Below are 20,837 nucleotides of genomic sequence, written 5' to 3'. Positions count from 1 at the left end.
AATGTCCTAACTGACTTGCCAAAACTATAGTTTGTTAACAAGAAATTTGTGGAGTGGTTGAAAAACGAGTTTAATGACTCCAATCTAAGTGTATGTAAACTTCCGACTTCAACTGTAATATCACATTTACATATTCAGACTCTTTACTCATTACTTTGTTGAAGCACTTTAGGCAGAGATTACAGCCTCAAATCTTTTATGCTATGACGCTACAAACTTGGCACACCTGTATTTGGGGATTTTCTCCCATTCTTCACTGCAGAGCTATGTTCAGGTCTCTACAGAGATGTTCGATTGGGTTCAAGTCCAGGCTCTGCCTGGGCCACTCAAGGACATTCAGAGACTTGTCCTGCATCCACTCCTGTATTGTCTTGGCTGTGTACTTAGGGTCGTTGTCCTGTTGGAAGGTGAACCTTCGCCCCAGTCTGAGGTCCTGAGCACTCTGGAACAGGTTTTCATCAAGGATCTCCCTGTACTTTGCTCTCTTTCATCTTTCTGTCGATCATGACTAGTCTCCCAGTTCCTGCCGCTGAAAAACATTCCCAGAGCATAATGCTGCCAGCACCATGCTTCACCCTAGGGATGGTGCCAGGTTTCCTCCAGACGTGACGCTTGGCATTCAGGCCAAAGAGTTCAATCTTGGTTTCATCAGACCAGAGAATCTTGTTTCTCATGGTCTGAGTCACTCCAAGCCGGCTGTCGTGCCTTTTACTGAGGAGTGACTTCCGTCTGGCCGCTCTACAAAAACTGTTTTCGTGTTGTCATGATGGGGTATTTTGTGTAGATTGAGGATTTTAAAATAGGGCTGTAACGTGAATAAATAGAAAAAGTTGAGGAGTCTAAATACTTTCAGACTGCATTGTATCGCTATCGGGGCTCTAGTTAGGAGTACTATTAGAGTGAGGGGAAATAATCTATATAAAAAGCACTGGGATGTTTGACATGCTAAAATAGACGTGGCTATTTGCCTTGTGAAATAAAAATACTTCCATAAAGGGCTAGAATACAAATAGTACAATGTTATTCAACCCTTGAGGCTACAGATTATATTTTAATTTGGCATTACAAAGTAATGTAGTGGAGGCCGATCTATTAGCACGTTAATCAAATGCAATGTTCTAGTTCTCATAACTCATCACATATATTTATTATGCTTTCTTAGCTACCACACCCGTTGGTTTTTCAGAGGGTCTCGTTAATCACATTCACAACTCTTTCTAGTTATCTGCAACAAATATTTAATCAATACCACAGCGCTATCTGCTGTTAATCGGTTGACATAATTGTGGACTACAAATCCCATAAGCAAGCGTTCGTGCGTATGGACTACTACACCCATGCTAATTTAGTTCAGCGATGAGATTGAACGTTCTAGCACAGTTTCTATTACTTTCAGAATAGAAACGACTGGACAGCATTACAAAACAGAAAAAGCCAACGCATTTTATTAAAATGCTTTGGTTTGAAGGCTCTATTCCAGCAGCCATCATCTCCGCCAAAGAACAGAGCTCCATCTTCGCCGTCGTAATAACAGGTATTGTTTTGTAGATTGCGGTAGCTTGCTAGCGCAGATTTGCTAGCAAACCAGTTGAGTTGAATGATTCGCTAATGTAGCTAGAAAACTGAGACCAAACGAGCTCTGTCATTGTCAGTAAACTAGCTATGAATATCAACAACATGACGTAACGTTAGCCAACGGGTCGAAACGGAAAGGAATGACAGCTGTCAAATATCAGCTAACGTTAAATAATACGATTTAGCTAGTTAGTTAATTGTTAGTTTAGTTAACTGGTTAGTTCTAGCCGCTAATGACAACCAAACTGTCTGGCTAGCTTGCTGACCCGTTTGTTTACATACAACAGAAACATAGATAGCGTTTGGCTCGTCATTATTCACCGTTCGTTCCTTGCCTAATTTCAGTAGAACCAGCGACTGTCATCACCAACATACTTGTCTTGTGGGCAGTGCGTGTGATGCGAATTAAAACCACTTCTGACACTATTGTCTTCTACCAGGCGACGATGAGGTGTCAGCACAAATGATGTCCAGTTGGGAGGACGACAGAGTGGCCGAGGTCTCCCATAACTGCTGTGTCGCAATCAAGGTGGATGCCAAGAGGTAGCCTATAATGCAATCCTACACTTGTGTGGATATGATACACACTGATTCCTTACATTATTTTCAAATGACGTTTGTAATACTAACATAAATGTTATGTCTTATGTTTAATTTTTTTTTCTTCTAGCGAGACATGCTCTCAGTTCTCTCAAATCTGTATCCTTCTCCAAAGGGTTTTTATTACCCCTATATTTGGACTGTTGTGTTTCTCATCCCTGAGTCATTATTTTGTGTAGAAGATGTTGCATCTCTTCTAATACCTGTGATTATTCACCAACCATATTCTTTCAGACATATTCTAGACTATGCAATCAAGTCCAATCCCTTTTATTATTGTTATTATTATTATGTTTGTTTGCCCTTAACTTCCCCTTGAAGACCCGGTGGTGTGCATCCCGTCCAGTTTCTTTATCGGAGAGAATGGAATCCCCCTGGAAGTTGTTGCTGGGAGTGTCTCTGCAGAGGAACTCATGAAAAGAATCGACAAAGTCAAACAGGTAAGACTTAAAACCTGTTATGGCTGCAGCCCGACACCGGTACACCTATGACAACATCCAGCTCAAATGCGAAATTCAAAATCTATTTTTTTTTAAATATTTAACTTTCACACATTAACAAGTCCAATACAGCATTTGAAAGATAAACATCTTCTCAATCCAGCCAACATGTCCGATTTTTTAAATGTTTTACAGAGAAAACACCACATATATTTATGTTAGCTCACCACCAAATAAAAAAGAGGACAGACATTTTTCACAGCACAAGTAGGATGCAAGTAGCATGCACAAGCCAACCTAACTAACCTAGAACCAACCTAAATAACCTAGAAAAAACTACCTCATGACAGTCCTATAACATGTTACACAATAAATCTATGTTTTGTTCAAAAAAATTGCATATTTTAGCTATAAATCAGTTTTACATTACTGCTACCATCATAGCTACAGTCAGAAATCGCACGGGAGTAGCCAGAGAAAATAGACACCAACGTCAACTACCTAATTACTCATCATAAAACATTTCAGACAAATATATGGTGGATAGCTAATGAAAGACAAATATCTTGTGAATACAGACAATATTTCCGATTGTTGAAGTGTTTTACAGCGAAAACACAATATATCGTTATATTAGCTTACTACAATAGCTAGCACACAGCAACATTGATTCTAGTCAAACGGTAGCGTTAGCACAGTTCGACAGATATATGAAAAAGCATCCCAAATTGGGTCCTTATCTTTGTGGATCTTCCATCAGAATGTTCTCCAAGGGGTCCTTTGTTCAGAAACGTCTTTATTTCGATCCAGAACGAACAATTTCCCTCTTGAATTAGCAAGCACACTGGCAGTGCGACGCTAACCTCTCCATCTTGAAAAAATTATTGCGTCGCATCACGTCTAAAGTCCAGAAAACATTTCAATAATATAATTAAACTATATTGAAATAACATACTTTAGGATGATATTGTGACATGTATCAAATAAAATCTAAGCCAGAGATCATATTCACCTTTACAGAGTGTTTTCCAGGAGCCGAGTCCAGGTGCTACTTCGCGCCCAGAAAGAAAAATAAACTGCGCAATACTCACTCAAAGAGGCTGTGTTCAAATACAGGACGAGATAATCAACTGATTTCAACTCTCACTTCCGCATGACACCCAGAGGAAGGCGTATGACGTGTTTCTACAGTCCTAAGTGACATGCCCTTTTATAGACAAGGGCTCGAAGAGCGACATCGATTTTGGAAATCTCACTTCCGGATAGGAAATGGACTGTAAAAATAGTTCTGTTCCACTTAGAGAAATAATTAAAACAGTTTTAGAAACTAGAGACTGTTTTCTATCCAATAGTAATAACAATATGCATATTGTAAGAGCAAAAATTGATTAAGAGGCCGTTTGAAAATTTGCACATTTTCCAGTTTTTCAATACGCCCCCTGCAGCCATAACAAGTTAAATAGAAAAGACAAATAATAACAGTAAATTGTTTCCAAGAGCACTGAGGGTGTCACACTGAACATGCATCTCTTGTGCCTTACAGATGCACGCCCAGCAGATGGCAGGCGAGGGAGCGGAAGCAGGGACTCCCGTGGAGGCTTGCCCACCAGCCAGGGTAGCCTCAGAGCCAGCCCCAGCACAGCCCCCCTCACCCCCACTGGAGCTCCAGCCCAGCCACGCACCACCTGCAGCGCCATCCACATCTAAAGGTGTGTTTGTGTCTCAGACCACCGTGGACGATGCTGATTAATTATGGTTCACCACTGTCGTTTTGCTGCATAACAATGCAACAAAATACGAGCAGTTGCGCTATACAGAAATGTGATTCTGTGTGTGTTACTAGATACGCTACATGACTAAAATTATGTGGACAGCTGCTCGTCGAACATCTCATTCCAAAATCATGGGCATTAATATGGAGTTGGGCCCCCCCTTTGCTCCTATAACAGCCTTCACTCTTCCACTATATGATGGAACATTGCTGCAGGGACTTGCTTCCATTCAGCCACGAGTATTCGTGAGGTCGGGCACTGGTGTTGGGCGATTAAGCCTGGCTCGCAGTCGGCGTAACAATTCATACCGAAGGTGTTTGATGGGGTTGAGGTCAGGCCTCTGTGCAGGCCAGTCAAGTTCTTCCACACGGATCTTGACAAACCATTGCTGTATGGACCTCGCTTTGTGCAGGGGACATTGTCATGCTGAAACAGGAAAGGGCCTTCCCCAAACTCTTGCCAAAAAGTTGGAAGCACAGAATCGTCTGGAATTTAATTGTATGCTGTAGCATTAAGATTCCCCTTCACTGGAACTAAGGGGCCTAGCCCGAACCATGAAAAACAGCCCCAGACCATTATTCCTCCTCCACCAAACTTTACAGTTGGCACTATGCATTGGGGCAGGTAGCGTTCTCCTGACATCTGCCAAACCCAGATTCTTCTGTCGGACTGCCAGATGCTGAAACGTGATTCATCAATCCAGAGAGTGCGTTTTCACTGCTCCAGAGTCCAATGGCGGCGTGATTTACACCACTCTAGCCGAGGCTCGGCATTGCACATGATGATCTTAGGCTTGTGCTCGGCCATGGAAACCCATTTCATGAAGCTCCTGACGAAGACTTGTGCTGACGTTGCTTCCAGGGGCAGTTTGGAACTTGGTAGTGAGTGTTGCAACCGAGGACAGATGATTTTTATATGCTATGCGTTTCAGCACTCGGCGGTCCAGTTCTGTGAGCTTGTGTGGCCTACCACTTCGCGGCTGAGCCGTTTCTACTTCATAATAACACCACTTAGAGTTGACCGGGGCAGCTCTAGCAGGGCAGAGATTTGATGAACTGACTTGTTGGAAGGAGGCCTCCTATGACAGTGCCATGTTGAAAGTCACTGAGCTCTTCAGTAAGACCATTCTACTGCCAACGTTTGTCTATGGAGATGGCATGGCTGTGTGCTCGATTTTATACACCTGTCAGCATCAGGTGTGGCTGAAATAGCCGAATCCACTCATTTGAAGGGGTGTCCCCATACCTTTGTATATAGTGTCCTGTTGATATGAACAACAATGTGTAGACTTAAATAGAGACACTGACATGATTGCTGTTAATTGATACACTTGGTGTTTCTCAAAATGTATGCTGACGTGCTCCAAGCACGGGAGTGTTGGAGTATGGATTCAAATCAAAGTATGCAAAACGGAGCACGGAGGGCACTTCTTGAATGCGTACTCCGTTTGTACATATTTTGAAGTATGCATCAATGCAAGCTTCAACTGAAACTATGCACTTAAATCTGAAACAACCATGTAAAAAATATTCTCCACACTCGTCCTCACAAGAACCATACTCAAAAGAACGGTGTCGAGGAATGCACGCCGCGCATCGAGCACGGTTGTATGCATATTGAGAAACACGCACTGATAATGATTTCTGTAATCCACTTGTGGTTCTGCTCAGAATCCCTGTCCAGGGCAGCAGAGGAAGGTGGAGCATCAGCCTCAGTGGTCGTCACCCCCGGGAAAGACAGGAGCGCATTGTCAGACGACGCATCAACCAGCTCTCAGCCTGACAGGGGCCTTGATGCTAAGGTGGAGAGGTAGGAAGGACACACAACAGAGGAGCAGGGATGGAGGGTTGAAATATGCTTTATCTTTTGAAACCTTCCTTTCTGTAGGTTAACAAAGAAACTGGAGGAGAGACGGGATCAGAAAAAGAAAGATGAGGAGGTAAAGAATACTGACACCTCGCTGGTGTCCCCTACTGACACCCCCCCCTACTGACACCTCCGCTGGTGTCCCCTACTGACACCTCCCCAACTGACACCTCCTCTAGTGTCCCAACTGACACCTCCGCTGGTGTACCCTACTGACACCTTGCTGATGTCCCCTACTGGCACCTCCTCTACTGACACCTCTGCTGGTGGCCCATACTGCTCTTTTAATACTATAAAATGCACATTTTGGCTAATCTAAATGTGTATACATAGAATGGATGGCCTATTGATACTTGTGTGCGCCTGTATCTATTTCTGTGTGATGATGGTCAGGGCGAAATAAAGAAGGAGATGGAGAGAAGGAAGATGGGGAAGGAGATGCTGGACTTCAAGAGGAAGAACGAGGATGAGAAGACCAAGCGCATTATGGATGAGAGGAGCAGAGAGAAGGCAGAGGAGAAGGCTGCCAGGGAGCGTGTCAAAGCACAGATCGCCCTGGTAAACAAATGCATCAAACTCTCACCCCTCAGCTTCAAAACCCACCAGACTTTGAACTAAAATAATAATCCCTTGTTGGGCCTCTCTGATTAAACTTTCACTCATTAATAACTCCCTCTAGTGGCCTGAGTGAACACTGCAGGGTTTGGTGATGAAATAGACATTGTTTGTTGTGGTGGTGTGGAATGAGTATAGTGGCTGGCTGATGCAAGTTTGTCCCCACAGGACCGTGCTGACAGAGCTGCCCGCTATGCCAGTAACCAGGAGGAGGTGGAGGCAGCCCGGCTGGCAGCACTGCAGGCCAGACAAGCAGAGGCAGAGGCCAAGAAGGAGATCGCACACAGGGAGAGGAGGTATAAAGCTACTTTAGTCACAGGAGAAAATGTAGATTCACTTTAAACAGTAATTTTTTTTTTACACCCAAGAAGTTCTATGTTGTATGTCACCACTAATTTAATTATAGAATAACATTTTAAAAACTGTGTTATTTTCCTCCAGCGCCATAGCAAGAATACAGTTCCGTCTCCCAGATGGTTCTTTCTTCACCAGGCAGTTCTCCTCAGAGGCCAGACTGAATGAGGCTCGGCAGTTTGCTGTCAATGTAAGACTTGTCCCAACTCAAGTTAGACAAGTGAATATTAAGAACATGTTCATTCTCTCTGGTGGAATATGATATTAAATATCATCATGCCGGCTGTCACAAAAGAGTTTGTATTTCTCCTTTCAGGAAGTGGGAAATCGGTATGGCAACTTCTCCCTGGCGACTATGTTCCCTCGCAGGGAGTTTACGGCTGACGACCTGGGAAAGACTCTACTGGAGTTGGAGCTGACTCCCGGTGCCTCCATAGTCCTGCTGCCTGTGAGTGCCTGGTAACCAAATACATCTCCCATTTTCCACTTTGTCATTTGTGAATTCACAACAAGACAGTGTCATAGTATCACTGCACAGTTAGATGTAGTCCTCGACCATGCATGTATGGTTGACTTTATGTAAGGTTTAGGTTTCTTTGTGTACATTGGTCTAGTTTCCCATGTTTGTTTTAGGGACTTTTTGCTTGTTTTCCCTGTTAAAATGACTACACTGAGTATAATGTGTTTTATATCCTTCCTAACCGCTTCCAGCAAACAGGACGGCCCAATAACACGGTGGTGCAGTCGTCCTCTGGAGGGGGTATCTGGGCTGTGTTGGGTACCATCCTCTACCCCCTGCTGGCTGTGTGGAGGTTCCTGAGCGGCTTCCTCTTCACCAGCCCCCCCACCCCCGGAGCAGCAGGCCCCAGAGGCCCAGCCCAGCAGCCCAACACTAACTCAGGCTCTGGTTCCTCCTCATCTGCTGAACCGAAGAGGTGAGGCCCCATCCAGCAGGCTCTTCGATGTACACTCTTATGTTTAGGAGTAGCTGAGATTGTTGTGATGGTACATTATGGTTAGGAGTTCAGGTGACAAGACTTTGCCCGATTGCTACAATGTACAATTACATTGTAATGGAATGGTTAGACTCGTCCAGGGTAATCATTATCAGAGGTCATAACACAAACATGCTTTGTTGTTGTAGCCAGAGGGCAAAGAATTCTGAGAATGAATCTCGGGGTTTGATTGAATAGTGTGGTTGTGTAAGATTGGGTGTTCTAAAGCCTAATTGGTTTGTTTCACATCTTCAGAGAAACCCTTCGCAAACGCACACTGGAGAAGCAACCAGTAGACTTCAAACGAGACGGCAAAATCCACAGGCTACGGAATCACCAGGACAGTGAGGATGAAAATAACACTTGGAACGGAAACTCTACCCAGCAGATGTAGTGCAATAACACTCTCGCCCTCCCTCCTCCCATCTCTCCCTTTCCCCCCCTCCTGCTAATATTAGGGCTGTTTGTTTTATGTTTATCTTGTCTAAGCCTGTACTCTGCTCCTTCCCTGCATGGGTAGATGTAATCAAGTTTACCTCCTGACCGTTGGGCTTGAACAGAGAAGACCCCCTTTGTGTTGAAACTGTTACTTGATTCATTCAGCCTCTTACAGAATACAACCAGCCTGGGGGGGACCTTCAGTATCCTGACATGTCTACTGTATGATGAAGGGCTGAGACAGGTGTTGATTGATGGCCTTGTCTAAATGAGAACTTTTGTGTTTTATTTAACATTCAATAACCAGATAAAACGCTGTTTAATGATGTATGATATGAGGCCTCTGGTCTGGCAGAGGGGGCTGTGTGTGTAGCAGTGTTTAACCAAGGCTGTGGCCCCTTGGTATAGACTACCTCCCTCGTTAGTAGAATGTGTTTCTACTACCAGTTGAACATGGGAAACCACTGTACTGCTCTCATTTAACTATGGGAATAAAAATACATGTTTTTCAATAAACAATCATAAATCAAGCCTTACCGTAATACTTTTTTTGGTTTGCAATGTCATTAATGAGCTGTGAAACAATCAGGTCTTTATTGGTTCAGATGTGCAAAATACAATTGATTTGAGATTCTTGCTTTATAAAATGGTAATTATGACCTAAAGTTGTGTGTATATATCACAGGATAGTGATTAATTTACGTCTGTCCCTAATTTTAAGGTCACCCTGTTATCGGAACTCTCGTTTTAATATGGTCAAACTATTTATTTTCAAAAGAAACAGTCAAATCAGGTGAGCTGGTTCTGTTTTAGGTCCTTTCTGGTAGAAAACTGAGCAGGTCGAGCATAACACGTCTACCCTGTTACCCAGAGACTGGCTAGAAATGTAAGCTTGCATTCAATTGCCCCTCCGTTGAACACAAGCTTCCATTTTCATGGCTGATTTAAGATTACTATAGTCTTTTATTTAACCCCTTGAAATGGGGAGCAAAAAAAAATTGAACATGCATGTGCTCTTATGATCATGTTAAAATTAGGTGACGTTACACTTCTCAAAAGGCACTGAATTGGTGGAACGACTCAGCTAGCATTGTCATGATAACTTAAAAAACAAACTACACATAGCCATTGAGGCTGTATACAAGAATAGTATTTTTGTTGTCTGTCTTCTCTATATATACAGTTGAAGTCGGAAGTTTACATACCCTTAGTTTGGAGTCATTAAAACTTGTTTTTCAACCACTCCACACATTTCTTATTAACAAACTATAGTTTTGGCAAGTCGGTTAGGACATCTACTTTTTTCATGACACAATTGTCCACAGATTATTTCACTATCACAATTCCAGTGGGTCAGAAGTTTACATACACTAAATTGACTGCCTATAAACAGCTTGGAAAATTCCAGATTATGTCATGGCTTTAGAAGCTTCTGATAGGCTAATTGACATCATTTGAGTCAATTGAAGGTGTACCTGTGGATGTATTTCAAAACCTACCTTCAAACTCAGTGCCTCTTTGCTTGAAATCATGGGAAAATCAAAAGAAATCAGTCAAGACCTCAGATTTTTTTTTAGACCGCCACCAGTCTGGTTCATCCTTGGGAGCAATTTCCAAACACCTGAAGGTACCACATTCATCTGTACAAACAATAGTACGCAAGTATTGGGACCACGCAGCCGTCATACCGCTCAGGAAGGAGACCCGTTCTGTCTCCTAGAGATTAACGTACTTTGGTGCGAAATGTGCAAATCAATCCCAGAACAAAAGCAAAGGACCTTGTGAAGATGCTGGAGGAAACAGGTACAAAAGTATCTATCCACAGTAAAAATGAGTTCTATATCAACATAACCTGACTATATTGACATAAGGCCCCTCAGCAAGGAAGAAGCCACTGCTCCAAAACCGCCATAAAAAAAGCCAGACTACGGTTTGCAACTGCACATGGGGACAAAGATCGTACTTTTTGGAGAAATGTCCTCTGGTCTGATGAAACAAAAGTAGAACTGTTTGGCCATAATGACCATTGTTATGTTTGGAGGAAAAAAGGGGATGCTTGCAAGCCGAAGAACACCATCCCAAACTTGAAGCACGAGGGTGGCAGCATCATGATGTGGGGGTGCTTTGCTGCAGGAGGGACTGGTGCACTTCACAAAATAGATGGCATCATGAGGTAGGAAAATTATGTAGATATATTGAAGCAACATCTCAAGACATCGGTCAGGAAGTTAAAGCTTGGTCGCAAATGGGTCTTCCAAATGGACAATGACCCCAAACATACTTCCGAAGTTGTGCAAAATGGCTTTAGAACAACAAAGTCAAGGTATTGGAGTGGCCATCACAAAGCCCTGACCTCAATCCCATAGAAAATTTGTAGGCAGAACTGAAAAAGCGTGTGCGAGCAAGGAGGCCTACAAACATGACTCAGTTACACCAGCTCTGTCAGGAAGAAGGGGCCAAAATTCACCCAACTTAATGTGGGAAGCTTGTGGAAGGCTACCTGAAACGTTTGACCCAAGTTAAACAATTTAAAGGCCATACACTCAATTAGTATTTAGTAGCATGTAAACTTCTGACCCACTAGGAATGTGATAAAAGCTAAAATAAATAATTCTCTACTATTATTCTGACATTTCACATTCTTAAAATAAAGTGGTGATCCTAACTGACCTAAGACAGGGAATTTTTACTACGATTAAATGTCAGGAATTGTGAAAAACTGTTTAAATGTATTTGGCTAAGGTGTATGTAAACTTCTGACTTCAACTATAACTTATTTTAATATCTTATGTTCTTATCTGTACTTTGTCATGTATTTGTACGTTTTATGTGGATCCCAGGAAGAGTAGCTGCTGCATGTGCAGTAGCTAATGGGGATTCTAATAAACTAAACATGTCACAGCTTCTCTGTGCCAAACTAAAACGCAGAATTTCCCACCTTCGACCTGGTTAAAGAGCCTCATACCTAGGAAAATATCAATACTCTACTTTAAGGCATTAGGTCTACTTGCCTCCTAAGTATTTGACAAGTTTTTAATTGTTGTTTCAGTCCTTAAAATAAGATTTCCATCTCTCAGATGGTCTTGAAGCTGATGAGGTAGTCTGGATAGGCACCTGCATCACAGAACACCACATAGATAAACGGATTCTGCAGATCATTGACGGCACAGTCATGTAGCCCCAGGCGGAGGTCAGCGGGGTTCAGGGGGTTCGGCTCCTTCATGCCTTGCACCCCCAGGCACGGTGAACCCACCAGCGCCCTGGCACGGTACATGTACTTCAGCCCACTGGCATCTGGTTTGGAGTATGCATCGTGGCACGAGTACCACATCTCTTTGGCAAAGTAAGTCCCGTCGCCGTATGCAGTAGCTAAGAGGAAAACAGATTCAAGGTTAATTAAACACTGAATGAAAATGGAGGGCTTCATCTTCAGGAATCTAGTCAAACCACAAGACTGTTTTTGCTGTGATAAGAACTTTAAATTGTTTGCTAAATCTTTGATTAAGCTCCTCCTAAGAGCACTGTCAGTATCTACCTGAAGAGAGCAGTAACGAGGCTATAGATTGTTCCGTACCGTTTCTCCCACAGAAGCTCCTGTTGAAACCACAGGTGTTGATTTTCTGACAGATGTCTTTGGTTGTTCCGTGGTAAAGGTTCAGCTCGTTCTTGTTTTTGGGATACTTCTTATCCATCGCCTGTTTTTTCACTGCGTACCTCTGCCACTGGTCTTTGCTCTGAATCCTCTGGATCTGTCAGTGGTAATTGAGAAAAACAAAATTTTTCTTCTGGTTATATATGTAATCTATACATCACAACAGTAACACCTCACTGAAAGCGCGAACCACTGCTTTTAATCAGGGCAAGACGACTGCAAACATGACCGAATACAATCAGTGTAGCTATTCCCTCCGCAAAGCAATCAAACAAGCTAAGCGTCAGTATAGAGACAAAGTAGAGTCGCAATTCAACGGCTCAGACACGAGAGGTATGTGGCAGGGTCTACAGTCTATCACGGACTACAAAAAGAAAACCAGCCCCGTCGCGGACCAGGATGTCCTTCTCCCAGACAAACTAAACAACTTCTTTGCTCGCTTTGAGGACAATACAGTACCAACGACACGGCCCGCTACCAAAACCTGCAGACTCTCCTTCACCGCAGCCAATGTGACTAAAGCATTTAAATGTGTTAACCCTCGCAAGGCTGCCGCCCCAGACGGCATCCCTAGCCGCGTCCTCAGAGCATGCGCAGACCAGCTGGCTGGTGTGTTACGGACATATTCAATCTATCCTTATCCCAGTCTGCTGTTCCCACATGCTTCAAGAGGGCCACCATTGTTCCTGTTCCCAAGAAAGCGAAGGTAACTGAGCTAAATGACTATTGCCCCGTAGCACTCACCTCCGTCATCATGAAGTGCTTTGAGAGACTAGTCAAGGATCATATCACCTCCACCCTACCTGACACCCTAGACCCACTCCAATTTGCTTACCGTCCCAATAGGTCCACAGACGACGCAATCACACTGCACACTGCCCTAACCCATCTGGACAAGAGGAATACCTATGTAAGAATGCTGTTCATCGACTACAGCTCAGCATTTAACACCATAGTACCCTCCAAACTTGTCATTCAGCTCGAGACCCTGGGTCTCGACCCCGCCCTGTGCAACTGGGTCATGGACTTCCTGACGGGCCGCCCCCCAGGTGGTGAGGGTAGGAAACAACATCTCCACCCAGCTGATCCTCAACACTGGGGCCCCACAAGGGTGCGTTCTGAGCCCTCTCCTGTACTCCGTGTTCACCCACGACTGCGTGGCCATGCACGCCTCCAACTCAATCATCAAGTTTGCAGACGACACTACAGTGGTAGGCTTGATTACCAACAACGGCGAGGCGGCCTACAGGGAGGAGGTGAGGGCCACGCAGTCATGGGTGAACAGGAAGTACAGGAGAGGGCTGAGAACGCACCCTTGGTGAGTGTGGTATCAGGAAAATAACCTCACACTCAACGTCAACAAAACAAAGGAGATGATCGTGGACTTCAGGAAACAGCAGAGGGAGCATCCCCCTATCCACATCGACAGGACAGTAGTGGAGAAGGTGGAAAGTTTTAAGTTCCTCGGCGTACACATCACGGACAAACTGAAATGGTCCACCCACACAGACAGCGTGGTGAAGAAGGCGCAACAGCGCCTCTTCAACCTCCGGAGGCTGAAAAAATTCAGCTTGTCACCAAAATCACTCACAAACTTTTACAGATGCACAATCGAGAGCATCCTGTCGGGCTGTATCACCGCCTGGTATGGCAACTGCTCCGCCCACAACCGTAAGGCTCTCCAGAGGGTAGTGAGGTCTGCACAACGCATCACCGGGGGCAAACTACCTGCCCTCCAGGACACCTACACCACCCGATGTCACAGGAAGGCCAAAAAGATCATCAAGGACAACAACCACCCGAGCCACTGCCTGTTCACCCCGCTATCATCCAGAGGGTGAGGTCAGTACAGGTGCATCAAAGCTGGGACATATTCTTATTCATTCCTTTACACTTGTGTATATAAGGTAGTTGATGTGAAATTGTTAGATTACTTGTTAGATATTACTGCACGGTCGGAACTAGAAGCACAAGCATTTATCTACACTCGCATTAACATCTGCTAACCATGTGTATGTGACAAATAAAATGTGATTTGATTTACCTGGACAATTTGAATGGTTGGCTGCGTATTAGTACTTGGGTTCTTGCTGGTTGCAATGAACTCATTCTCAATTCTCTGGTACTCTCCTGAATTGGGAGCCAGTGTGACGATCTCCAGATCCTTGCCCTCCATTCTAGTCCAGCTCTGTGGGAACTGAATGACGGCTGAAAAACAGAAAATAATTGAACAGATCATCAATGTAAAAACACGACCATGAGCGTTATCACCGAAGTTTGACAGGAAAATTCTCTTAATATTCTGTATTGGACACTGTATAAAACTATACATTTGTATGAACTAAAAACTATACTTTCATATAAAACCTTTTCCTAAACATTAAAACCGAGGCATTACCTGTTTCAGAGTCCGCCACAAGGCTCCTTTTGACCCTGGTGATGGTCCCTTTGCTGTCGGTCTGCTGCATGTCCTTCAGGTCCACAGTGAATGTCTCCCCCTGGTGGTTATATTTAAAACGCTTCTCTTTCCTGTGGAAGGCCAGCTCCAGATCATAGCTTAGACTACAGTCCAGCTCTCCCCAGGTCTCTCCCTCCCCCGCTTCCCAGCGCACCGTCTCCCTCAGCCTCTTCTCCTCTCCCTCCCGGCTCTCCCTGTCCCTTGCCCCCTGCAGATAGTCCTTAATCTGGAGGACGGCGGAGAGAACGTCGTCTTTCTTCCCAGAGATGGTCATCTTGTCTGGGGACGCCACCAGGACATGGACCTGGTTCTTCTGGCTCAGAGCCACGATGGCCTCCTTCTGGGCCTCCAGGAGCAGGGGCAGGTGGCTGGAGAGAAGGTCCTGGCTAATGCACTCCTCAGAGATCAGCTCGTCCAGGAGTTTCTTCACCTTGGTCAGGCTGGCAGGGGAGGGCCCATACACCACAGCCTCCATACCGGGGAAGACCACGGCTGCTGTGGCACTGGCCAAAAACAGGGCTGGTTTGGTAGGGGTGGGCTGGGTTGGTCTGGTTGTTTTGGCAGTTTTTGATAACTTTTGGGCTATGGGAGTGAATTAAAAAACAAAGAGTGCTGTGAGGAACCTTACAAGACTTTCAAAAATAACAACATTGTATGCTTTGGTTTTGTATTAATGAAACAGAAAAAGAACATGATCTAATTCTGTATACAGCCAAATTCTTAAAGGTATATTGATGATTAAAGTGCCACTCCCACCTCCTTAGAACCTCATTTATCCACCGGATTGACTAAACAAAAGGCACATATTTTTGTGCCCTTAAGTGTGTTTACTTTACTGTGGGACTTTAAGTTAAAGGTTGCAGCTTCAACTCTGGTCTTAAAACCCTGACACCTACCTGCAGGCTTGGGGATCACATTCTTGAACCTTTTCATAACCTCCTCAAAGTCCTTTATCATCTTGGCTTGGAATATAACAATGTGAATCGTTGTAACTGACGGAGTTCTGATGCTTATCAGTAAATCAGCTATTGCGGCTATCATTGCATTCCCGACCTGCACTGCTCCCAAGTTACCAGCACCTGTACAAGGCCACAAACAATACCACATCTGTTAGAACAGACACTTGTGTCTTTAGTGTCCAGTGTATTTATTTGTTATATCTTCATACAGTACATGGACAGCAAATAATACACGTCACTGTAAGGTTTTCAACAATAATACTAGATTGTTATTATGCCTACCTGTTCCGAGCGCTGGGAAAGAGACCGATTCTATTTTCTCGTCTTCACACATCTTTAACACTTTAAGCATGGAGCTGGTGATCTCCTTCTCCTTGGTCTGTCCCACCATGTGGATGATGTGCTTGGTCTTAAGATTCCCAGGCTTGGTCATGACAACACCATCACTGGGTTGGGTCCCTGGGATCAGAACGGAAAAAAAGGATTAGCAAGTCGTTTTTTACTGTGTTAGAATGAATGTATATTAGGGCAGTTTACGATTCGATACGTATCTAGAGCTCCGATACAATACAGGAATAGATTTGTTTGATTAGGGGAACGAATTGATGCGCTTTGGTTTCAATTTGACTCACGTTATTGTTGTTGTTGCATGAACACATTCATTTTCCATTTGAAATTAAAATCTGCTGCTGATGGGAGCTCAGGAGCTGGGCCTCTCTGAGCTGGATCTGTCTGAGATGACATCTCTGAGTGGCCCTCTGTTAGTGTCTGTCAATGGTGTGTATAGGCAACTAAGCTGAGCCATTGGTCAGACTAAGTGAACAAGTACCACCCCACTACCAGATTAGAGTATTTGTTATTTTATTAGGATCCCCATGAGCTGTTGCGAAAGCAGTAGCTACTCTTCCAGGGGTCCACACAAAACATGAAATAATACAGAACATTAATAGACAAGGACAGCTCAAGGACAGAACTACATACATTTGAAAACGGCACTCGTAGCCTACATATCAATACATACACACAAATATCTAGGTTAAAGAGGGGAGAGGCGTTGTGCCGTGAGGTGTTGCTTTCTCTGTTGTTGTTTTTTAAAAGCAGGTTTGCTGTTCATTTGAGCAATATGAGATGGAAGTTCCATGCAATAATGGCTCTATACAGTGCCTTCGGAAAGTATTCAGACCCCTTGACTTTTTATTTATTTAACATTTATTTATGTTAGTCTTATTCTAAAACTGATTAAATAAAATAAAAATCCTCAGCAAATCTACATACAATAAACCCATAATGACACAGTGAAAAGTATTTTTGGAAATGTTTGCAAATTTATTGAAAACAAAAAACAGATATACCTTATTTACATAAGTATTCAGACCCTTTGCTATGAGACTCGAAATTGAGCTCAGGTGCATCCTGTTTCCATCGATCATCCTTAAGATGTTTCTACAACTTGATTGGATTCCACCTGTGGTAAATGTAATTGATTGGAGGTGATTTGGAAAGGCGCACACCTGTCTATATAAGGTCCCACAGTTGACAGTTCATGTCAGAGCAAAAACCAAGCTATGAGGTCGAAGGAAATGTCTGTAGAGCTCCAAGATAGGATTGTGTTGAGGCACAGATCTGGGGAAGGGTACCAAAACATTTCTGCAGCCTCTATGGAGATGGGAGAACCTTCCAGAAGGACAACCATCTCTGCAGTACTCCACCAATCAGGCCTTTATGGTAGAGTGGCCAGATGGAAGCCACTCTTCAGTAAAAGGCACATGACAGCCCACTTGGAGTTTGCCAAAATGCACTTAAAAAAAACTCAGACCATGAGACACAATATTCTCTAGTCTGATGAAACCTCTGGGCGAAGGTTCAACCTTCCAACAGGACAACGTGGGAGTGACTTCGGGACAAGTCTCTGAATGTCCTTGAGGGCCCAGCCAGAGCCCGGGCTTGAACCCGATCGAACATCTCTGAAGAGACCTGAAAATAGTTGTGCAGCAACGCTCCCCATCCAACCTGACAGAACTTGAGAGGATCTGCAGAGAAGAATGGGAGAAACTCCCTAATTGCAGGTGTGCCAAGCTTGTAGTGTCATACCCAAGAAGACTCGAGGCTGTAATCGCTGACAAAGGTGATTCAACAAAGTAATGAGTAAAGGGTCTGAATACTTACGTAAATTTGATATTTCCGTTTTTAATTTTTAATAAACTAGCAAACATTTCTAAAAACCTGTTTTTGCTTTGTCATTATGGGCTGTTGTGTGTAGATTGAGGGGGAAAAACGATTTAATACATTTTATAATTACGCTGTAACCTAACAAAATGTGGAAAGTCAAGGTGTCTGAATACTTTCCTTAAGGCAAAGTATAATGCTGTATGCTTTCTTGATTTTGTTCTGGATTTGGGGACTGTGAAAAGACCGCTGATGGCACATCTAGTGAGGTAATTTTCAACACATTGTTTCTTATAAAAGGAAGATGTCCTGCAGTCAATCTCTCCTCAACTCTTAGCCAAGAGAGACTGGCATGCATAGTATTTATATTAGCCCTCTGATTGCAATGAAGAGCAAGACGTGCTGCTCTGTTCTGGTTCAGCTACAACTTCACTAGCTAGGTATTTCTTTGCAGCACTTGACCACATGACTGGACAATAATTAAGATAAGACAACTTTTTGGAGTGTGTTGTCAAAAAAGCAGAGCATCTCTTTATTATGGACAGACTTCTCCCCATCTTTATAACCATTGAATCTATGTTTTGACCATGACAGTTTACAATCTAAGGTAACAAGTAATTTAGTCAACTTGTTCAACAGCCATACCATTCATTACCAGATTAAGCTGCGGTCTCGTGTTTAGGGAATGATTTGTATCAAAAACAATGCTCTTAGTTTAAGAGATGTTCAGGACCAGTTTATTATTGCCCACCCATTTCAAAACTGACTGCAACTCCTTGTTAAGAGTTTCAGTGACTTCATTAGCTGTGGTGGCTGACACGTATATGGTTGAATCATCAGGATACATGGACACACAGGCTTTGTTTAATGCCAGTGGCAGGTCATTGGTAAAAATAGAAAAGAGTAGAGGGCCTAGAAAGCTGCCCTGCGGTACACCACACTTTACATGTTTGACATTATAGAGGCTTCCATTAAAGAGAACCCCCTGAGTTCTATTAGATAGATAGCTCTGAATCCACTGTATGGCAGAGGTTGAAAAGCCATAACACAGGTCATGGTCAATAATATCAAAGGCTGCACTGAAATCCAACAATACAGTTCCCACAACCATCTTATTATCAATCTTTCAACCAATCATCAGTCATTTGTCAGTGCAGTATATGTTGAGTTCCCTTCTCTATAAGCATGCCGAAAGTCAATTTGTTTTCAGAGAAATAGCATTGTATTTGGTCAAACACAATTTTTCCAACAGTTTGCTAAGAGCTGTGTTGGGTTCTGAGAATATGAAATGTTACTTATTCATGTGTCAGGGAAAAATTACATACTTACCTGACTTGTTTGATATTAATAGTAAACGGTTATATATTTAACCAAGCGTAAGACTGGCCTGCTAATGCTGAGTTTTTATGGTGTCCACTCTAGCTTCCTGCAGTTAGTCTGGGCATCTGGTTAAGGAAATGGGTTTTGCTAAGGATAGCTTGAGCTGACAATGACTTGGTGATAAAATTCTAAAAGCTGGCATTCTATAGACAAGATGTGGTGTGTGTGACTCGAGGTAGAGATAGCCTGGAAGAGTTTAGAACAATGTCTCATTGTCTCATTTTTCTTGCATCTGGGAAACTAAGCCGGGTTGGAAGTAAAACAACATCCCGTGCAGATAACCAGGAGATGGACCAAGGTGGCTCATGGGAAGGGTAGAAATGACTGACTGAGCATTTAGGGCCTATATAAGACGTTTTTTCATTATCAGTTAATAAGCTCTCGGCAACACAACCTAGAGTGTGCGCTCGACGGTTTCATTATTGCAATAATTAATCGATGTTGAATAAAGATGATTGCTTGAATAATTGTCCAAGTCTCTCTCAGTACTGACATTTCCACTACACATGTCACTGATGGAGTGCTAAGGTTGAGGGTCTACAACAGAAATTAAGGGTTACAGGAGGAAGGTATATAGTGGATGCAGCTTAGCTTGGAATGTGTTGAGTGCAGGGAAGCGGTTACATGTGGCAGGCATTGATAAGGGGAGACGGGTGGAGATCTTAGAAACTAACAAATGTCACTGTGGGAGAGAGGGTCATGTATAACATTTACATTATGTCAGGATATGTTATTGTTAGCCATCAGGGACCCTCTGGGAGAAGAGACACAGTCTGGTATCAATAACCATGACAGCCTTGAGTTGGGGAGGAGTGAACACTTTGGTGTAGAGGTCAGGTTAGATGAAGTGAGGAAGAACAGATATCACTAAGGTTCTGTCTAGCAGCAGAGATGCATTGACTGTTCGGTTGTGGAGGAGGGGACTCAGCCTAGGAGAAAGGGTTAAATATCAGCTTGTGTGAAATGTTTTTTTTGTCTGAATACAGCTGTGTCGACCCTTTGAGAAGAATTAAACTAGGTTAAGCTTCTCTAGTGTCTGCGAGTTATTTACTCTGAAAAATAAGAACCTAACAGCTGGCAACAAGCTGATAGGTCTGCTGTTACAACCAGTAAAGGCCACTTTACCACTCTTGGGTAACGGAATGACTTTGGCTTCCCTCCAGGCATGAGGACAAACAACTTCCTCTAGACTCAGGTTAACGATATGACAGACAGGAGTCAGTGACCATCCTCAGTAGCTCTCCTTCAGATCATGACTCCATTTAGCTCCTTCCTTCCTATAGGCAGAAACTCAAAACAGGAAGCACCCATGCTAAGGTCTATTCAAAGCTGGTCTGACCAATTGGAATCCATGCTTCAAGATTATTTTGTTCCGGGTAGCCTCTGAGAATAACATTGACGTATAGACAGACACGGTGATTAAGTTAATCAGGAAGTGTATAGGGGATGTTGTTCCCACTGTGACTATTAAAACCTACCCAAACCAGAAACCGTGGATAGATGGCAGCAGACGCGCAAAACTGAAAGCATGAACCACTGCCTTTAACCATGGCAAGGTGACTGGGAA

The 20,837-nt window shown here is 43.5% G+C and overlaps 2 protein-coding genes across 4 annotated transcripts in view; one reads left to right on the top strand and one right to left on the bottom strand.

Moving 5' to 3' along the window:
• The first annotated feature begins 1,162 nt into the window (after window positions 1-1,162).
• LOC139539025 (UBX domain-containing protein 4-like) lies at window positions 1,163-9,185 on the top strand. Of its 2 annotated transcripts, none has more exons than XM_071341704.1 (13): window positions 1,163-1,534; window positions 2,016-2,118; window positions 2,246-2,274; window positions 2,497-2,615; window positions 4,159-4,324; window positions 6,058-6,196; window positions 6,275-6,326; window positions 6,659-6,811; window positions 7,037-7,164; window positions 7,310-7,412; window positions 7,539-7,670; window positions 7,934-8,157; window positions 8,473-9,185. In XM_071341704.1, the coding sequence occupies exons 1-13, from the start codon at window positions 1,453-1,455 to the stop codon at window positions 8,609-8,611; spliced, it is 1,569 nt and encodes a 522-aa protein (XP_071197805.1). In that variant the 5' UTR covers window positions 1,163-1,452; the 3' UTR covers window positions 8,612-9,185. The 2 variants fall into 2 exon arrangements, with proteins under 2 accessions (XP_071197805.1, XP_071197804.1); XM_071341703.1 differs by having other exon boundaries at window positions 6,647-6,811.
• A 45-nt stretch (window positions 9,186-9,230) lies between these two features.
• Window positions 9,231-20,837, bottom strand: part of LOC139539024 (protein mono-ADP-ribosyltransferase PARP14-like) — a 33,163-nt gene continuing 21,556 nt past the window's right edge. For both annotated transcript variants that reach the window (XM_071341701.1, XM_071341702.1), the window contains exons 21-26: window positions 16,007-16,183; window positions 15,662-15,844; window positions 14,706-15,347; window positions 14,352-14,515; window positions 12,230-12,404; window positions 9,231-12,024 (exon numbers count right to left, since the gene is read on the bottom strand). In XM_071341701.1, the coding sequence (XP_071197802.1) occupies window positions 11,729-12,024; window positions 12,230-12,404; window positions 14,352-14,515; window positions 14,706-15,347; window positions 15,662-15,844; window positions 16,007-16,183 (1,637 nt within the window). In that variant the 3' untranslated portion in view covers window positions 9,231-11,728. The remainder of the gene's footprint in view (window positions 12,025-12,229; window positions 12,405-14,351; window positions 14,516-14,705; window positions 15,348-15,661; window positions 15,845-16,006; window positions 16,184-20,837) is intronic.

This window comes from Salvelinus alpinus, chromosome 14, assembly GCF_045679555.1.
Source record: "Salvelinus alpinus chromosome 14, SLU_Salpinus.1, whole genome shotgun sequence".
NCBI lineage: Eukaryota > Metazoa > Chordata > Actinopteri > Salmoniformes > Salmonidae > Salvelinus > Salvelinus alpinus.
Note: the sequence above shows the minus strand (reverse complement) of the source record. Positions and strands in the feature narration are given on the sequence as shown.

Bases quoted from the DNA above. Each gene is read 5' to 3' on its own strand.
- LOC139539025 (XM_071341703.1), top strand. From the start codon at position 1,453: ATGCTTTGGTTTGAAGGCTCTATTCCAGCAGCCATCATCTCCGCCAAA. The intron at 1,535-2,015 runs GTATTGTTTTGT...GTCTTCTACCAG, and splicing joins CTTCGCCGTCGTAATAACAG to GCGACGATGAGGTGTCAGCA. The intron at 6,812-7,036 runs GTAAACAAATGC...TTGTCCCCACAG, and splicing joins TCAAAGCACAGATCGCCCTG to GACCGTGCTGACAGAGCTGC.